Source organism: Talpa occidentalis, unplaced genomic scaffold (assembly GCF_014898055.3).
Source record: "Talpa occidentalis isolate TD23 unplaced genomic scaffold, MPIMG_talOcc4v2.1 talOcc4.4, whole genome shotgun sequence".
In the NCBI taxonomy this organism is placed as follows: domain Eukaryota; kingdom Metazoa; phylum Chordata; class Mammalia; order Eulipotyphla; family Talpidae; genus Talpa; species Talpa occidentalis.
The window spans coordinates 35,494,409-35,511,486 of record NW_023604295.1 but is presented as its reverse complement, the minus strand read 5'-3'; the positions used below and the strand labels follow the sequence as shown (position 1 = coordinate 35,511,486).

Here is a 17,078-nt window from a genome sequence, read left to right as displayed (position 1 = left end):
TAATCGATTTACAATATCCACTTTATCTAGTTCCTATGTGAGCGTATCAAGTGATGGGGAGAACAACAACTTCAAGAAGCAACACATCCCAACTTTGGGCATTTCTAACTTTAAGAAATTCTTCTTTTTTAAGATTTATTTATTTATGCGTGCAAGAACTGGGGTATAGGCCAGAGGTGAGGAGTTAGGTGGGAGAGGATTCACTGGAGACAGAGTGGGAAGCAGAACAGATGGATCTACTTAAATAAATTACTGAGGGGAGCAGCAGGCAAGACAGGAGAGATCTGCTGTGACATGTGGGTTAGCTCCTGGCTGGGGGTCGAACTCATGCTGCAGGGGCTGGTGATAGCTACATAGTGCTGAGACTTTAACCCCTGCACCACCAAGGAGGCCTCTATAAGAAATTCTTATATTGTCATCCAAAATTCCCAAATCTTCCCATTCTCTGGTTATGACCTTGCTTTCTCAGTCCCATTTATCAGTTTATGGCATAACCCACCAGGCAGTCTATGAAATATGAAGAAATATGTCATGTCATCTCTGAGTTCATTCTTCTCTACAGTAAACAGCTTTGGTGTTATTAAATGCTTATCTCCCTATTTCAGACTGGAACTCAGAGCTTAGAGATATTTCCCTCTCCTCACATTTATAATTTGCTTCTACTGACAATGCTATACTGTGTCCTTTAGAAGGTCATTTGGGAACCGTCCATCATAGGTAACAAGGGAGACAAATGTGCAGAGAGAAGTCAATTGTCAGGCTGATCCTTAAATGGTAACTTGAAAGAATGTGCTGGACATTTCAGAGACTTCTGCCAAGAAATGCCACTATCTTGAGGCAAATGGGGATTTTTGGGCAGCAGAGTTATATAACAATTTGCCAATTATGCCTGCTTCAGAACCACTGCCAAAACAATCCAACGACTTTTCATTCCACTACTGTTGACAGGACAGCAAAGGATTTCAACATTTCCTTTTACAGTCTGAATAGAAGTTCCCTGCCTTGAGGACTGTAGCAATATTTGCCATCGTGTGGGGAAAAGTGGGTTCTGGAGAGGGGGAAGTGAGGGAGACAGAAATTCTAATGGAGGTAAACAAAAGTAAAATGAAATAAAGATTACTTGGGGTGTGGGGTTTTAATGTCTGCATCAAATTGATGTTTGTGAAGTATTACGAGCAAATCTTTGGAACTGAGGAAGTAGGCTTTTTGAAGAAAAAACTTGAATAGTAGATACAACAAAAGCCAGTTATTTTTTAATTGGCTGGAATTTTTAGCTAAAACCAACTATGGTGTCTTAACTTGGGATGTTGGGGCAGGCAAAAAGTTGATTTTAATAATGTTTCTGGTGTTCAGCATTAAAGATTCTTTTCAAATAAGTTAAAAACAAAATATTTAGAAAGAAAATAAATTAACTAGTGAGAACAGATGAGAAATCTCTTGAGTTATTCAAAGTTAGAGTTCATTTGGGAGAGACAAAGAGGAAATGAAAGTAAAGCGCAGTGGAAACAGAGTAAGTTAGGACAGTGAAACTACTCCTCAAAAACCTCAAATTCATAGATACTACAGGGGAAACTCTGAGCCACAAAAAGAGGTCAGTGGCATTTCCATTTCAAACAAGTGACCCTACATCTTTCTTTCTCTTTTACATATTGGGAATCAGAAAAGATTTCACTAGAAGGAAAGGGTTTGCTGTTAAAAGAAAAATGTTTTGGGGAAAAAAAAAAAGAAGACAAACATTTATAATTTTTGAGCAGGGAATGATATGACAAAATTGTTTCAGGACACTGGCAATTAAGTCCAAGATTGGGTAGAATGAGCTCAACGGAGAATGGAGATTCCATTGAAAAGGGAATGAAAATTACCCAAAACAGAATTAATAGCCTGATATAACAATAAATTTGTGAGACTAGAAAGGAGAAGAGGCCAGAAAATCTGCCCTGAGCTTATGATCAGATATTCATTTGATAACATTATTTAATGGGATCAGAATAGTTTACTTTCTGGTTTTAAGGAAATTTGGTTATTCTATTAAAAGTGTTTCAATCCAAAAATGTGGTGAGCTGAAAAAAAGGAGCTTTCACTGATGACATGTCTATGGACTATGTACTTAGACACTAAAAAGAGTCTTAAAAACCAATGCTCCCACGGGCAAGGGAATAGCCAAGTTTGTTGCTGTTTCCAATGAATGACATTAGTCCTGTGTAGGTTTCAATCAAAATGGGTTCAGTTAACACCATCAGTTCCTTTCCTCTTTCAGATCCAGGGGAGTTCTTGTGGGCATTCTGGATAGCTGGAATGAGCTTAGACGTGAACCCAGACAACTGAAGAGGAAAAAGGAAAATGCATAGAGTTAGCCAGTGCAGAGACGGTGTAGAGACATTTCTTCCCCAGTCAGGTCTCACAAAGTTAGTCACTCCTCTGGGGTGCTGTCACTTTTACTTATTAAACAGATATTGTTTCACAGAACTGCTAACACACCTTCTGTCAATCTTTTAACAAATTAATCAGTCAATAAATCATGTACATAGTAAAGCTAACAACTGCTTGATCTTGTTTATTTTTCTTGTTCATAATTTGTACAACATTAGGTAGTCAGCACAACACATATTTGCTGATAGTCCATTATATATCAGACACCTGTTAGCTGATGCTGAAGATATAAAGACAAGATATAGACTCTGCCATCCAAGAAGTGGCTCTTCAATAATTTAAGAAAATGAGCTTGCAATGCTTACACAAAATAAATTTCACAAAATAGTTCCAAAAAAAAAAAGAGCAAAAAATAAGCACAAAATGCTTATGGAACACAGAAGAGGGAGAAATCATAGAGGATCAGAATGACTTCTAAAGGGACTGTTGAAACAATCCTTAAAGTTTTAGTAGGATTTCAATAGGTAAAATGGTTAAGGAGAACATAGTTAACAGCTACTGGATTTTTTGCTTATTTGTTTTTTCAGGCCAGCATCTCTTCCACCATTTGGGATTCTTCTTTCAAATAAAATTACTTGGAATTGTCCTTTGGAGAACACCCCTCTTTCATTTAGTCCAAATACATAAGTGGAGGTGACTTTAGCACATGACTCAGGTCTAGCCAATCAATGGAATCCATTCTTTTCTGCCAGAGATGTTTCAGGTATGGACACATGACCAATGTGGTCACAAAAACTAGTAGAACACAAGCCTGGAGTTACTTCTCATTATTTTTGCCATAGATTGAGAACCTGACTGAAGCCAAGAAAGGTTAAAAAAAAATAATTCATGGAGACAGATGAATATTTGACAAATTTATTTGAATTTTTAGATCAGTCTACTCTATTTTAAGTAAAATGAATGCAAAAATGTCCTTCTTTTGGTCAAGTCAAAATGAATTGATCTATTATAGTTGACATTTAAAGGGAAGGGTAGTTTCAGAACATTCCAAGCAGAGATATAGGGAATGACATAAATTATAAACACTCATACCTTTTTATTTTCAACAAACCATTTGTTATCCATTGTCTCATTCCAATAAAAACATATCAGATAATTAAAATAAAAGGTATCATAATTTTGCCTCAAAAACCAAGGCCTATAGAAGGTCAATTACTTTCTCACAGCCACCTTCACTTTTTCTTAGTAAAAGAAAAAAATATTGGGAATAAAGTCCTACCCAATATGACACCCAGATCAGTTTCCTAGGCAACTGACACTAATCTTTATTAAAACTCTTGGAGTATATTCCAGGATTGATCTAAGTTGTTAAGAAAACCATATAAAATTACAATCATTTTCCTACTTCTTCATCAGGAAACTAATTGTTGTTTTAAGGTTAATGCAAGAGTGATGATTCAATGAAGAAGGGCAAGCCTGTAGTCTTTCACTGTCATCCAGTTTTCTATATAGCACTTATCCTGAATTCTTATTGTATACCAAATTGCTCTTGGGAAAGACTTTTCTCAATTTTAGATTTAGTTTCCATTTCAGCAAGAGAAAATTCTAAAACACCCTTACCAGTTGACCTAAACCATTAGCAAAAATAAATGAATTGATTAACAAATCACTAAGTCATCAATAAGTCAGCCTTGCAAATGAAGCATCTATAATTTAATAGCTATGTGACTTTGAAAATTCACTTTCCCTTTCTGAGCCCAGTTTTCTCTTTTGAAAAGAGACATTGAAATCTATAGTTTTAGATAATATCAGAGGTAAAAAAAAAATAGTGTTTTTCATGATACAACAATATAGATTTTGCTAGAATAAATCAATATCTGTGGATTTTCAAAGTAAACTAGGTATTTTTCCCTCCACTTTAAGGTGATATTTTACCGAGTTGCCTAGGAAACTGATCTGGCTGTCATTGGAGGTAGGCCTTTATTCTTAATATTCTTTTTTCACTAAGATGCAGAAAGTGAAGGTGATTGTAAGTAAGGCATTTACCTTCTACAAGCCTCACTGCCTTAAAAAATAGATTTGCTTTGTTGACAAACAAGTAGTTTTTCCTGGTGTCCATGATTCTATAACAGCAAAGACAGACAGAAGCTACTTGTTTTTATTTGTTCCCTGTCGCAACATTCTCTTGGAGACCTTAGTAGGGATCAAAATATTTTTTTGTTATTGAATGAAACAAACTATACTTATAGGCTGGGTTTCTGGAAAGGACATTCTTTTTAATGAATTCCACCAGTGCACTTATTTATTGATAAGATTTTCAGAAAGACTTGTTCTTTTTTCAGCTTCCAAAAGAGGAAAGCAAACAGAAAAGGATAAATTAATAACATGAACATTTAATCACTGTGTTTTAAAATTATTAAATCTCAAAATCAAAGTCAACTTAAACTTTATCAATTCCAGCCATTCATCTGTTATTTTATCTGTCTTGCTACAACCAAACTGAGAAGTCACACCCCTCTACATGTACATAATCTATGATTTGGAGCTGACTGAAATCTATTCATGTCCATTCTATCACTGTGTACCATAGGAAAGTTATATCTAGACTTAAAAAGATAGGGCCAGGAATGTGTCCTTGCCCTATAAGTTACTGCTGGGGAGATCTGGAAAAAACAGTTTAATCTTGCTAAGTTTATATAACTGTAAATAGGAAAATAACAAGAATGATAATATAGCAAATACTAATTTCATCAGATTATTGTATGAATTTAAGAGAATTATTAAAATTATGTTATAATTAATGCTATAAATAGATATGAACATTATTAATAGACTGAAAAGACTTGTTTCCTCAATCTTGTTCCTTTCAATTTATACTTTGAATGGCAATTTCTTTAGTATCCATCATAGAAATACTCCATGAAGCATTTTTTAACGAAACTGTTATATGCACTTTATTTTTCTTTTTTAGATAATAAAAAGTTCCCTGAATCCTAAAGGATATAATAAATTCTACTCAGAAACCATTAACACCCCCACTGAAGGGAAGGCAAAATCTTCCTTTCTTGAGAACTACTGAAATAAAAGAAGCATATAATATTATGTAAGTTAAGGATTAAGATCAAACACATCTACAAACATGTTGCAAATATGGCATTTCAAGTATGTATGATTATGGAAATGACATCCATTCTCTCAGGAAGTTACTGTTCCTTTTCCACAAAAGATCATTAATAGAATCAAATTCATAGGGTGGTTGCAAAGACAAAATAACTTTAATAAATATGAGATATTTATATGAGCTCTATGTATGTGTGTGTGTACACACTAATATCTTCAAGATTAAGAAAAGTAGAAAGAAAAGAGACTGAAATTTGTAATCATATTGCAAAAAAACAAAGAAAGACTGTTGCTAATAATCAATAAATCATTGACATGATCATCATCAGTATCTTCAAACCATGACAGCCTAAAAACCAAAGTGCAATTCACTCCAACATTGCCAACACTCTCTGGATTTCAAGATGCCTTTTCATAAATCAATAAATGTTTGTCAGTTGGATTACTGAATGCCTCCCCAGTCCTCATCATCTTCATTTCATGAGAATTCTCTGTGGTCTCAAAATCTAAGTGCTGCAAACAAAAAGTTGACACTACTTCATACTTAATGAACATGGCATTTCATTAGAGTCAGATGTAATTCATTGCCAGTCATTTCTGAAGGAAGGGTCAAGAAAACACAGCAGCAAGCAATGTATTGAAGGATAGGCAGACAAAAGGACAAGTCCCCAAGCTGGCTCTTGAGCATTTCAAGCACCTGAACTCAATCTGTGTGACAGGAACGTGGTGTCATCTGATATGAATGCCACCAGCCACATACTTTTCTCTAAAAGCTTTTATACACTCACCCCTGGCTCCTTCTTTTATTCCAGTCTCAAAAACGAGGGTCAAGTTTTAACAACTCTGGTTACATAGGGGTTGTATGTTGGTAAGGTTAAGGTATAGCAATGTGTGTGTGTGTGTGTGTGTGTGTGTGTGTGTGTGTGTTGTGGGTTGAGGGTGTTGAATGTTCTTGACTTTACAGCAATTATTTAGCAGCTGAGTGACTAGGCCCCTGGTTTGCTTCAGGTGCTGTTTGCCAGCAATGCACTGCCTAGAGTCTCAGCTTTCCTTATTACAAACATCACTTGCTTCCTGTTTACACTGGGTAAAAAGACCAGGTTCATGCCTGCAGGCCCACATTCCACAGCTGAGCAGGTTTTCCAAGCCTTTAGGCTATATGTTTCAACCTGCATATGTAAGAAGTGATGCATGCTGGGATTGAGAGTGTGTCTAACCAATATTCAATGCTGGAAACCATTTGGAAAGCCATATAGTTGAGCAGAGATATATATTACCCTTGTACATTTTACCTGAATTTATCCTATATGGAGCCGATGACTGTGTGTTTGAGTATAGAGAGAGAAAAAGGAAGATAAGGCAATTTTTTCCCCATAAAAGAAAGGTTTCTATAACTCCGAATTTTCATCCTCATCCTTTTTCCTCCTCTCCTTTGTCAATACATATACACCACAATATCTTTTTGCTCTTGCTAAAATGAACTATTTTATATCCAAGAACACTTTGTATCCTTTTGTAAGGTGCAGCTTCTAGTCATATTCCTATTAACACTATTTAAAATTTCTTACTGCACCTTCTTTGATGCCTCAATCATTCGAACCTGGAGTTTTATATCAAATGTCATTATACCTATTAACTTTTGGATCTATTTTTTCCCTTTTCTGGATTCCCATAAAAACTGTGTATCTCTATTGAAAGTCAGAGTACATTAATTTATAATATGTTAATTACTTTTACTTTGCCTACACTATATCTTTGTGGAGGTCAAACTCTTTTTTTCTTCTTGATACCCCAGGTTACTAGCACATTGCTATCATGTAGTATTCAATGCAAGATAGGCACTCAATAAATATTTGTTGAATTGATGTGAAGGGGAGCCAAGTATCTAATGATGTAAGTTACACTTGATGCTAAAATATTGGTTAATGTTCATAGTTCCCTTAAAAAAAGACAGGTTAAGAGTCCAAGAAGAATGAAAAGTGTTGGTCTATAAATCACTTGAATTGGCTATAGAGCATCCATGATCCATTCATTATTATTCACCAGCTTGGGGCTCGGTCACTAGTACCTCCCTTGGGACTCGGTCACTGGAACTCCCTATGTATTCCAAAAACCCAGCAGAATTATGGTGCAAAGAGAAGAAAAGAAACTACAAGTTGCAAATGTAATGTGAATGAAGCAATTGAGGATAAGTAAGCCTGGTCATAACACATCATATCATATCACTGAATATGAATTCACATATACAGGCAATCACACACACAGAGTTCCTTCATATTTAGACCCATTTCTCTTGAGCATTAGCAAATTTGGTATAGAAATAGAACTATCACTATATGACTTTACTCAATTCACTTAATCACTTTAGCACCCTAATTTTAAAAATAGAGATAACTATTCTGATCTCACTGAGTTTTTGCTAGGTGAATTACATGAATAAATGCAAACTATAATCAACAAATTTAAAACAAATTATGTAATATTACATAATATTAATTTAATGAGTTGTGATAAGCCAATGACAAAACTATTTTTTTCTATTTCCACAACTGTTTATACAATACAAAACATGCACATGCTCAAAATGGAAAAGATTGATGAAGCTTGAAGGAAGAAAGAATTTCTGGAAAGAGATCATTGGTCAATGATCATATACACACCAGATGTCAAAGTGAAGTTGAGTTAGTGAGATAAATAAGAGAAAATATAATGCATTTTGGCACCACATTCCATAAATTAAATAGTGATTTCCAAAGTAAGTGTTAGGAGATTAGTGATAAGCACACATTTTAATTTGAGAGCAATTGTGTCCATTTATACTACTTTTTGGGTATGTGCTTTCTGAACCAACCAATGTCATGACTCCAATTTGGTCCAATGTTGTAGGTTCTGAAACCTCACCCACCAGCTAAGCTTTCTCTCCTGACATTCTTGCCTAAATTTCTAACTTCCTGATGAACAACTCAGACCTGCATTCTGTGAACATTTCAAACTCAACATGTCCCAAACATAACCTCTAAACCTTCTCTTCTTTCAGTTTTCCCCATTCAAATTAATGGAAACATCACCTACCCATACTAGAAACATTGTCATCTCTGACCTCTCCTTCACTTACTATATCCTGTCAGTTACCTGCTTCCATTGATTCTATCTCCTGATCATCTCAAACTCTCTTCCTTTTCTCTCTTTCCTTACTGCCCCTAACTTAGGTAAAGCCCTTATGCCTATGATTTAAGCCATGGTGGGGAATATATAAAATTAAACTAAAGGTCAACTGAGTCACTCTGTGTCTAAGGTGCACACCATGTACCTTCATATACCCTCACTCTTTATTTGATCCAAACTTTTGTTTTCATCAATTAGCAATATTGAAAATCTGCCCCCTCCATTGAACAATGCCTTCCATAAAGACATGAATCTTGTCTCATTTATATTTGCATCCTTAACAATAATTAGAATTACAATGCCTGCATCGGGAAATCTTTGTTAAATAAAGAGATTACAGATGCTATGGAAGAAACTGTCTGAATAAGAATAAATTTGGATTTTTAAATGTATTTTTAAGTAATAAACTATTTCATTAGGTTATAAATAATTTGAAAATTTTGACTGTATATAACAGCTCTGAACCTCACTGTGTCTTAACAGATTTGCAAAAGTGAATTATATTAGTTAAGGTACTTAATTTAGTTATACATTTACCCCCATATTCATATCCTACTTTTTCCTATTTCATTCACAAGGGAAATGGAAAAAGTGTTTTGCAGTATTCTTTCAAAATTTTATATTGTGTAAATACATTCATATAAAAGACATTCTATAGCCTTAGAATTATCTTTTTATTTATTCTTTCACGTCAGTGTAACTTGGTATTTATCAAAGCCAATCTTGGAAAATGTCCTTAACACATATAATATTGTGACATAAAACCAACAACAGGGAACTCCCTGGTGGTGTAGGGGTTAAGTCTCAATGTTATGCTATTACCATTGCGCCCTGAGTTCCAGCTCTGCCCAGGGAGCTAACCCACATATGGCACAGCAGACCTCTCCTTTCTTGCCCACTGCTCCCCTTAGCAGTGTGTTTCAGTAGATCTACTTGTTCACTCTGTCTCTGGTGAATTTTCTCATCCCCCAACCCCCACACCCCCAACTTCACACACCTCTGGCTTATACCCCAGTTCTTGTATGCATAAGTAAATAAATCTTAAAAAAATGAGAAATCAAGACTCAAAGAACTGGATCACTGATTCAGCCTCTAACATCCCAGATGGAGACCACTTGATTTCATAGAGAGATGGGACTTGCAGTGGCCTTTTTTTTAATTTTAAATGTTTTTGATATTAATTTTTTTCACATCATGTTCATTTTTAAACAATATCTGCTTCCTCCCAACCCCCAGATGTAGTCCCCATAGAGTTTCCTTCACCAATGCACCCATGCACCATCACCTCAGTCCCCTGTGCTCCTCCCTCCCTCCCTCTGATCCCTCTCCCTCCTCCTCCCCTGCAGGATGTCTCTGATTTATAATTGTCTGTTTTTGCTTTGTTGTGTTTTTTACTGTTATTATTTTTTTACACTGATGTCTTACTTGGTTCCCCTATATTCCTGCTATAAGTGAAACCATCCGATATTTTTCTTTTTCCTTCTGGCTTATTTCACTGAGCATAATTCCTTCTAGCTCCATCCACGTTGCTGCGAATGGCATGAGTTTATCTTTATTAACTGCTGAATAATATTCCATTGTGTGTATATACAACATCTTCTTGATCCAGTCATCTATTTTTGGGCATTTGGGTTGTTTCCAGGTTTTAACTATTGTAAATAGTGCTGCCATAAACATAGGTATACAGGGGAAAGACCTATACAAAGAAAATTATAAAACACTGTTAAAAGAAATAGAAGGAGACACAAAGAAATGGAAAGACATCCCCTGCTCATGGATTGGAAGAATTAACTTTATTACAATGTCCATCCTACCAAATGCTGTGGCCTTTTAATAAAAAATGATTTGGCAAATGAAGTGCAGAATGTTGCCAGGAAGGAAAAAAAAAAAAAAGGCTTTGGGAGAATTCTTTAAGTAAAAAAATCCTTTAAGAAAATACACACAACAGACCTCTAGAGTATTGATTGACTGAAGATCAACTAACCAACCATTCATCATGCTCAAGCCCATACATGTGCACACACCACATACTTGCTGTTCCTACTGTTATCCAATGAGAGTGATATGAACATCAAGTTTCCCTTTAAGCCTCTGCGAACAGCATGGTTTGGACAAAAGCTAATGTTTTAATTTACTGACTACATTCAAGGGTGTTTGGGGAACAATTACTCCAGCCCCTTACAATATTTATATTTTCCTATTTCTTTTAAAATTATTTCATTGTATGTATATGCAGCTGAATAAAACAAAACATTATAAGGTATTGGAGTGACAAAGTGGCATTTTTTTTTTTGTATTTAATAGAGCATGTACTTTAATCCTTCACCCTGAACTTCTTCCAACATAGGACACATAGGGAATAAGTACTTAATATACCAGGTATGAGTAATGAGAAAAGATTTTGGCCTAGGAAGTGATGGGTGTAATAAAGAAGGCAGTTCATATTCATTTTGACTTAAAATATAATTACTATTAATTCAAAAAAATATATTATCTTTAAAGTATTTTTTTAAGATTTATTTATTCATGCATACAAGAACCAGTGCACAGGCCAGATGTGTGGGAGGGTGAGAGTATTCACCTGAGACAGAGCAGGGAACAGAATAGGCAGACCGACCAAAATACACTGCTGAGGGAGCAGCGGGTGAGACAGGAGAGGTCTGCTGTGCCATGTGAGTACCTCACAGGCAGAACCCGCACTGCAGAGGCTGCAGACAGCTTCACAGTACTGCGCTCAGCCACCTGTGCCACCAGGGGAAGCCCCAAAACGTATATTATTTTAATGGCTAGAACCAAATTTCCTTTGAAGATGGAAAATAACTTTGGAAAAATACATTAAATTCTTTGAGTGGGATTAATAGGTGTTAGAGGAACTACTCTGCATGGTTAATCAGAAAAAAAGGAAAGGAATTTGGAAAGGAATAAGAGCAGGATAAAGAGGAAAGAAGAGAAGATTGTAGAACAAAATATCAGATTATTATTATTAATAAAGATTTTTAAAAACCAGGAGATCTGATACTCCACTTGAGGTTGGGCTTTGTTATGATATAAACTCCCACTCTATAACCCTGAAGCCTTCAGTGTGTCTATGTTCACATAAAGACCTCTGTGTAAGTGCTGTGTTGTTTTTATAGGTTTTCATTTTTTATTGTTGTGTTGACTTTGGGTGGTAAGAAGTCAGATTGGGCCTGATGTTTATGCTTGGGTTGGTGTGATGAAATAGGAGTATCACATGGAGAATAGCAACAAGATCCATACAATGAATTAATTTACTTCTTGCAAAACTTTGGGTTCAGAGGTAAACCTTGAGACCATAAGCCCCTGAAGGTGTCTGCATTCATTATGAGAGACCACTGACTTCTTTGGAGAGCAGAATAGGTTTTGAGCCAACTCTAACTACATATTGGGGTGCATGAAGACCCCAACTAACTTTGAGTCAAACATATTTTGTGTCAAGTCCTTTTTACAATATGGGACTTATCAAAACAAGAACACGTGTTTGCACAAAAATGCATATTAACTATATGAATAGGTGTACTCAAATAAAGTAAGAGATTCAGTGTATACTATCCAACCACAAATACTTTTGATGCAAGCTGTCACATTTTGAATTTATAGCAATTAAACAGTTGTGATTTGTAAAATGAATGTTAGCTTATAAAGGTAAACATAAAAATTACAGAAAAGGGAGAATTTGTAGGTCAATAAGCACAGTCATATATATATATTTTATCTGGACTTGTTGAAGATACAAACTTTAATCTTTCACAGCATTAACATTTCCAACTGTTTTAGTTTTAGACTGCTTAGAGGATCTTAGCACTGCTTAAGTTTCCCTGGGGTAAGATGAAAGAATAGTAGAAGAAAGTTTCTTTGTTACTCATGAATTTAAAATCTACTTAGGGAGATGAGATTTAAAGACATAAAAATACTCTTAATTGCTTTACAGTTTATAAAGAATTTATATACCCATTACCTTATTTAACCTTACAATGTTTCAATAAGTTTAGGTGGAAAGGCAGTATTCATTATGTCCATTTCAGAGATAAAACTACAAAGACTCAGAGGGAAAATGATTTAAATAAGACCACAGAGTCATATGTGACTTCATATTTCATACTGTTCTTCATTCCTTCACAAATAAAATAATCAGAACGTAATTATATACAAAAAAATCATATGCACCCTGTAGGATATAAACATAATCAGACAAGCACAAGTGTTGCACTATTTAAATAAGCTTTGACTATAATTTCTTGTTATGAGTTAGCAATAAGGGAAAAGCATGATATGGTTAAAATAAATATTGCATGTAATTTCATATATAAAACAGTTTGACATTTACTTTAAAAACTTATGCCAACCTGTTTAAGTTTTCATCTCTATATACATAGGTTGTTATCTTATCTTTTTAACAGTATGTGTTTTACTATCACATAGCTTCACCAAAAGAGTTAATCTAAGGAGTGTCCAAGCTGCCACCTACCTTGCAAATGTCAAGGAACTTCTCACTGGTATATTTCATAGGGTGTTCAGTGAAGGTAGCATAAGGCATCTGAGTGGACCACGGGTTCCAGCGGGACAGCAGAGATACCTGGTCTGAACTCCCCCAGAAGATTCTAAGGCCTTCTCCTTGTCTCCTACAGCAAAAAGTTTACATTTAGATTGGCCATTTCAACTAGATTAAAACAAAATGAAAGGGATGAAAAAAGAACGTCGTATCTAAGCCAGCTGGATATTGATGCTGAGTTGACTTTGTTCTAAGGAATCCAGGCGATGAAATAAAATGATGAATTTGTTGTCAAACATGATGATTTCAATGAGTTATTGAGAATTCCATATGGGAATGTCTAGCTGGAAATGTGATACTGGTACTCAGGACAGAAGAAAGGATTGGAAGTTTGGGTATTTATCTATTGTCAAAACTCTGATGGGAAGAGTTAAAAGAGAAAGTGAGAAGGAAAAGTCAAGGTGGTGGAACAGGAAATGCAAGTCAAGGTGAGAGGCAGTTGCAAGGAGAGGAGAGAAGATAATAGCAACAGTTTCCACAAAGCAGTAAACACAAGGAAGAACAGACAGAAAATACATAGAATGGTCCAAATGGGAAGGTGTGTATGATCTTTAAAGCAGATGATGAGCTTCAAAATGTCATATGACTTCACCTTCTGTATTTCAAGGTTGTGCACATTATATCCAGTGGAATCACATCAAGAAATACCTGTCCTTTCCCACTAAATTTGTAATTCTGACACATAATATGAGGACTATATCCTGTATCTGGTAAAGCCCAGGTCTGGTCATCTGGCAAACCCAAGAGCAGAGCAAGAGGATGTCAAGTTGAGAAGGGTAGGGGGGAAGTTGTGGCAAGGGGAGTGTTCACATTAAATAACAAAGTTGTAATTTCTATGGCCTCTTCTTTTGCATGTGCCCACTAGAATTTATGGTTTGTGGTTTTAGATATCTTTGAATACAACAACATCCCTGGAGGTTAAGCCAAGTTCAGGTGGTTTGCATTCAATAAGATGTAAAACTAAGTTGCCTATAATTTTATACAGCCACCCCATGGAACATCACAGAGGTCTCATTTCTTCTAGAAATTAAATCCTGGCATCTCAAATGAAAAACTGGAGCTTAATTGTGGTGCCTTTACAAAGCTGTCACTTCCTGTATTAAGGGAGGATTCCTTTGAGAATGCTATTGTGGTTTCTCAATATTTATCCATGTAGAGATGTGTATAAACACACTCTTACATATATGCATATAAGCAACCTCTCTCCCCCGTTGGCTAATCCCTAATTGTCTTCTACAAAAGGAAAGTAAGAAAAGAGACTGGCACTTTCTATTGCCCAGTTCTCAAATTTTTGACTATTAAATTTGAAAGCTGACACCCAACCATTTTTTTGTGCTTAATCCTTTGCTCAGAAAAAAAAAAAAAAAAGATAAAGAAGAAAAAAGATGAGAGAGGAAAAGAAAAATACTGTACATACCTCTAAAGTTCCTTTTCTAACCCCTCATCTTCTCAGCTGAGATGTTGACATTTATCATCTTCCCTCCCCCCTTGTACTTTTCTTCATTTTTATTATTTTTTATCTGCCCTGGTAATAAGCCCAAAGCTCAATGAATGTTCTATGCATGCTGGTTAATGGAGCATTCTGGCTTGAGTCCATTAAATCAACTTGCACAATGGAATTATTTACTGCTTCATATGTCAATTTATGTGCTGGGTGCAATTTTGTTTTTATCCAAAGGGGATGAAAATCTGCCAAGATAGCTTCTCTAATAAGTACATTTCATATTCTTTCATATTAGGGAAGTCCCAAATGAAGTTTAAGCATAAAATTCAAGAGGGACCTTATTGCTAAATAACCAATCAATTTGAGGTTGGCAATGACCCTTCTCAGAGATGAGAATACTTCTAAATATGAAAGTTCAGCCAACCTCCTCTCTTGCTCTTCTTCAGGTGGTGACTGGGAATATAAACCAAGAAATAAATGATCTCTCCAGACATAAAGCTAAGGTGGTGCTTCCCACAAAAGTCTTTCATATCAGCTATGAAAATGTATTATCTTCTGTGGAACAACATTAAAGCATTCGTGGAGACTATAGACCATTGGCGATCAAGAATGTTTTATTGAACAGTTTATTTGTACTTAAGGTGAAAGAAGTCATATAAGGTAATAGACTGGAATAAAAAATGCAGTTAACAAGATGTCAAGGTAGTGTTGTAATAGAGTTGTGGTTTTCATACTTACTAAAGTCTGACAGTGGGCAAGCCCATTTATCTTACTGAATCTCAGTTTTCCCATATGTTCTTTAGGGAGTTCCCATGTGGTGACATCCCATGACTGCAGTAACTCTGTTGAATGGTGTAAACAGCTATAGCCCTGATGCCATTAGAATCCATAAGAAGCCACTGGGTTAGAGTTTCTTCAGTTTGAAGCCATCAAATGAACCCACCTAAGAGGCACACATCCTCTGCTACAAAAGGTACATTGGCATCACCCTAACATTGGTGCCTGCTATGAAATCTCACAAACATGCAAAAGCCCAAATCAGCCAGTCTGTGTTATAGGAGTAGTTTTAAATTATAAACTGTAGAAAGTTGAGTTATATGGGCTCTTGGGAGCTATATCTCAGTGCCTTCTTTCTTGACATGAGAAAACAAAGACTCAGAAAGGGTTTTCCTCTAGCATCTTTACAGACAGGGCTGAACTGGTGAGAGCCAAGCATTTCTTCAAAGAGCTCACAGAGAATATTTCACCCTTCTAAATTGCTGTCACAAAATGTCTTCCAAATTAAAGTCCTGTCATTATACAACACTGCCTTAGTTCCAATAGACACACAGTTAAAATAATTATCCAAAGGAACTTGTTGTTATTTGTGGCAAAGAACTTGCCTAGGTATCCTGGCTAAAGATCAAAAAGAAAATGTCTGTCTCAAAAGAACTGTGGATTTTTATGTATACTTAATATTAGCAATTATGAGATTGTAGGAGAATCAGGTAGCACTGAAGTGAAGGGGGAATTTTTAAAACTTAAGTTTTAGGGAACGAAGATGGCATCTTTCTTGCTAAGCTGCTATGATCAAGTAAATCAAAGTGGAAGTCAATCCCAGGTAAAGAATGCCAACATCATATTTCTACACAGAGAAAGATTTAGTGTCTTTCTTCCTGAAATCATACTCTAAATGTAAAACTTAGCCTTTACTAGTTCTGTGTCTTTGGGCATTTCATATCATCTTTCTGATCTTTAAGCAACAATAATTTCGTGAAGCACAAGAGAATAAATGAAAGAAAAAAATGTTTGCCTGTAGTCAGTTACTATCCCATTAGAAATACTAAGTGTCTAATATGTACCATAATGTTGTACTGTTGGAGATTTTATATGTTTTTGTTAATTTTTTTAACCCTTATATTTATATTTTAGTTTCTTTGGTAGAAATAGATGCAGCTAGCAGGAAATAAGATGAATAATATTACCAAGTTTAATAAGATCACTAAGTCAAGAATCATTAGTAGAATAGAATAAAAAACATGAGGAGAAACACCATGAATGCCAGACACAGACAAAACTAGAAAATCAAATCTTCAGCAGAGAGGAGGTGCAGGGTCTTCTATGTTTGTATCTACTTATTGGTCCTTCTTCTTCCACCTGACTCTATGCCCCAAGATATAAGCGTTCAGTTTCTGTTTCTCATCAATATTTTTTAATGTAATTTTTTTTAATTTTATATATTTTTACATCATTTTTAATTTTTGCACAATGTATACATTTTCATCTTGGTTATAGTCCCCATACAATTCCCACTCCCCTTGTTTTGATCCTACTCGCCTCCCCTCACCAATAGTGTGTCTCTGGTTTATAGTTGCTTGTTGATTTTGATTTTTACTTTATTATAATCAGTCTCAATATTTTGATGTATAT

General features: G+C 35.4%; 1 protein-coding gene across 1 annotated transcript in view; it reads right to left on the bottom strand.

Annotated features, from left to right (window-relative positions):
• Positions 1 to 2,109: 2,109 nt before the first annotated feature.
• Positions 2,110 to 17,078, bottom strand: part of TPRG1 (tumor protein p63 regulated 1) — a 101,756-nt gene continuing 86,787 nt past the window's right edge. The window contains exons 4-5 of the mRNA XM_037524553.2: positions 13,142 to 13,295; positions 2,110 to 2,321 (exon numbers count right to left, since the gene is read on the bottom strand). Of these exons, the coding sequence (XP_037380450.1) occupies positions 2,127 to 2,321; positions 13,142 to 13,295 (349 nt within the window). The 3' untranslated portion in view covers positions 2,110 to 2,126. The remainder of the gene's footprint in view (positions 2,322 to 13,141; positions 13,296 to 17,078) is intronic.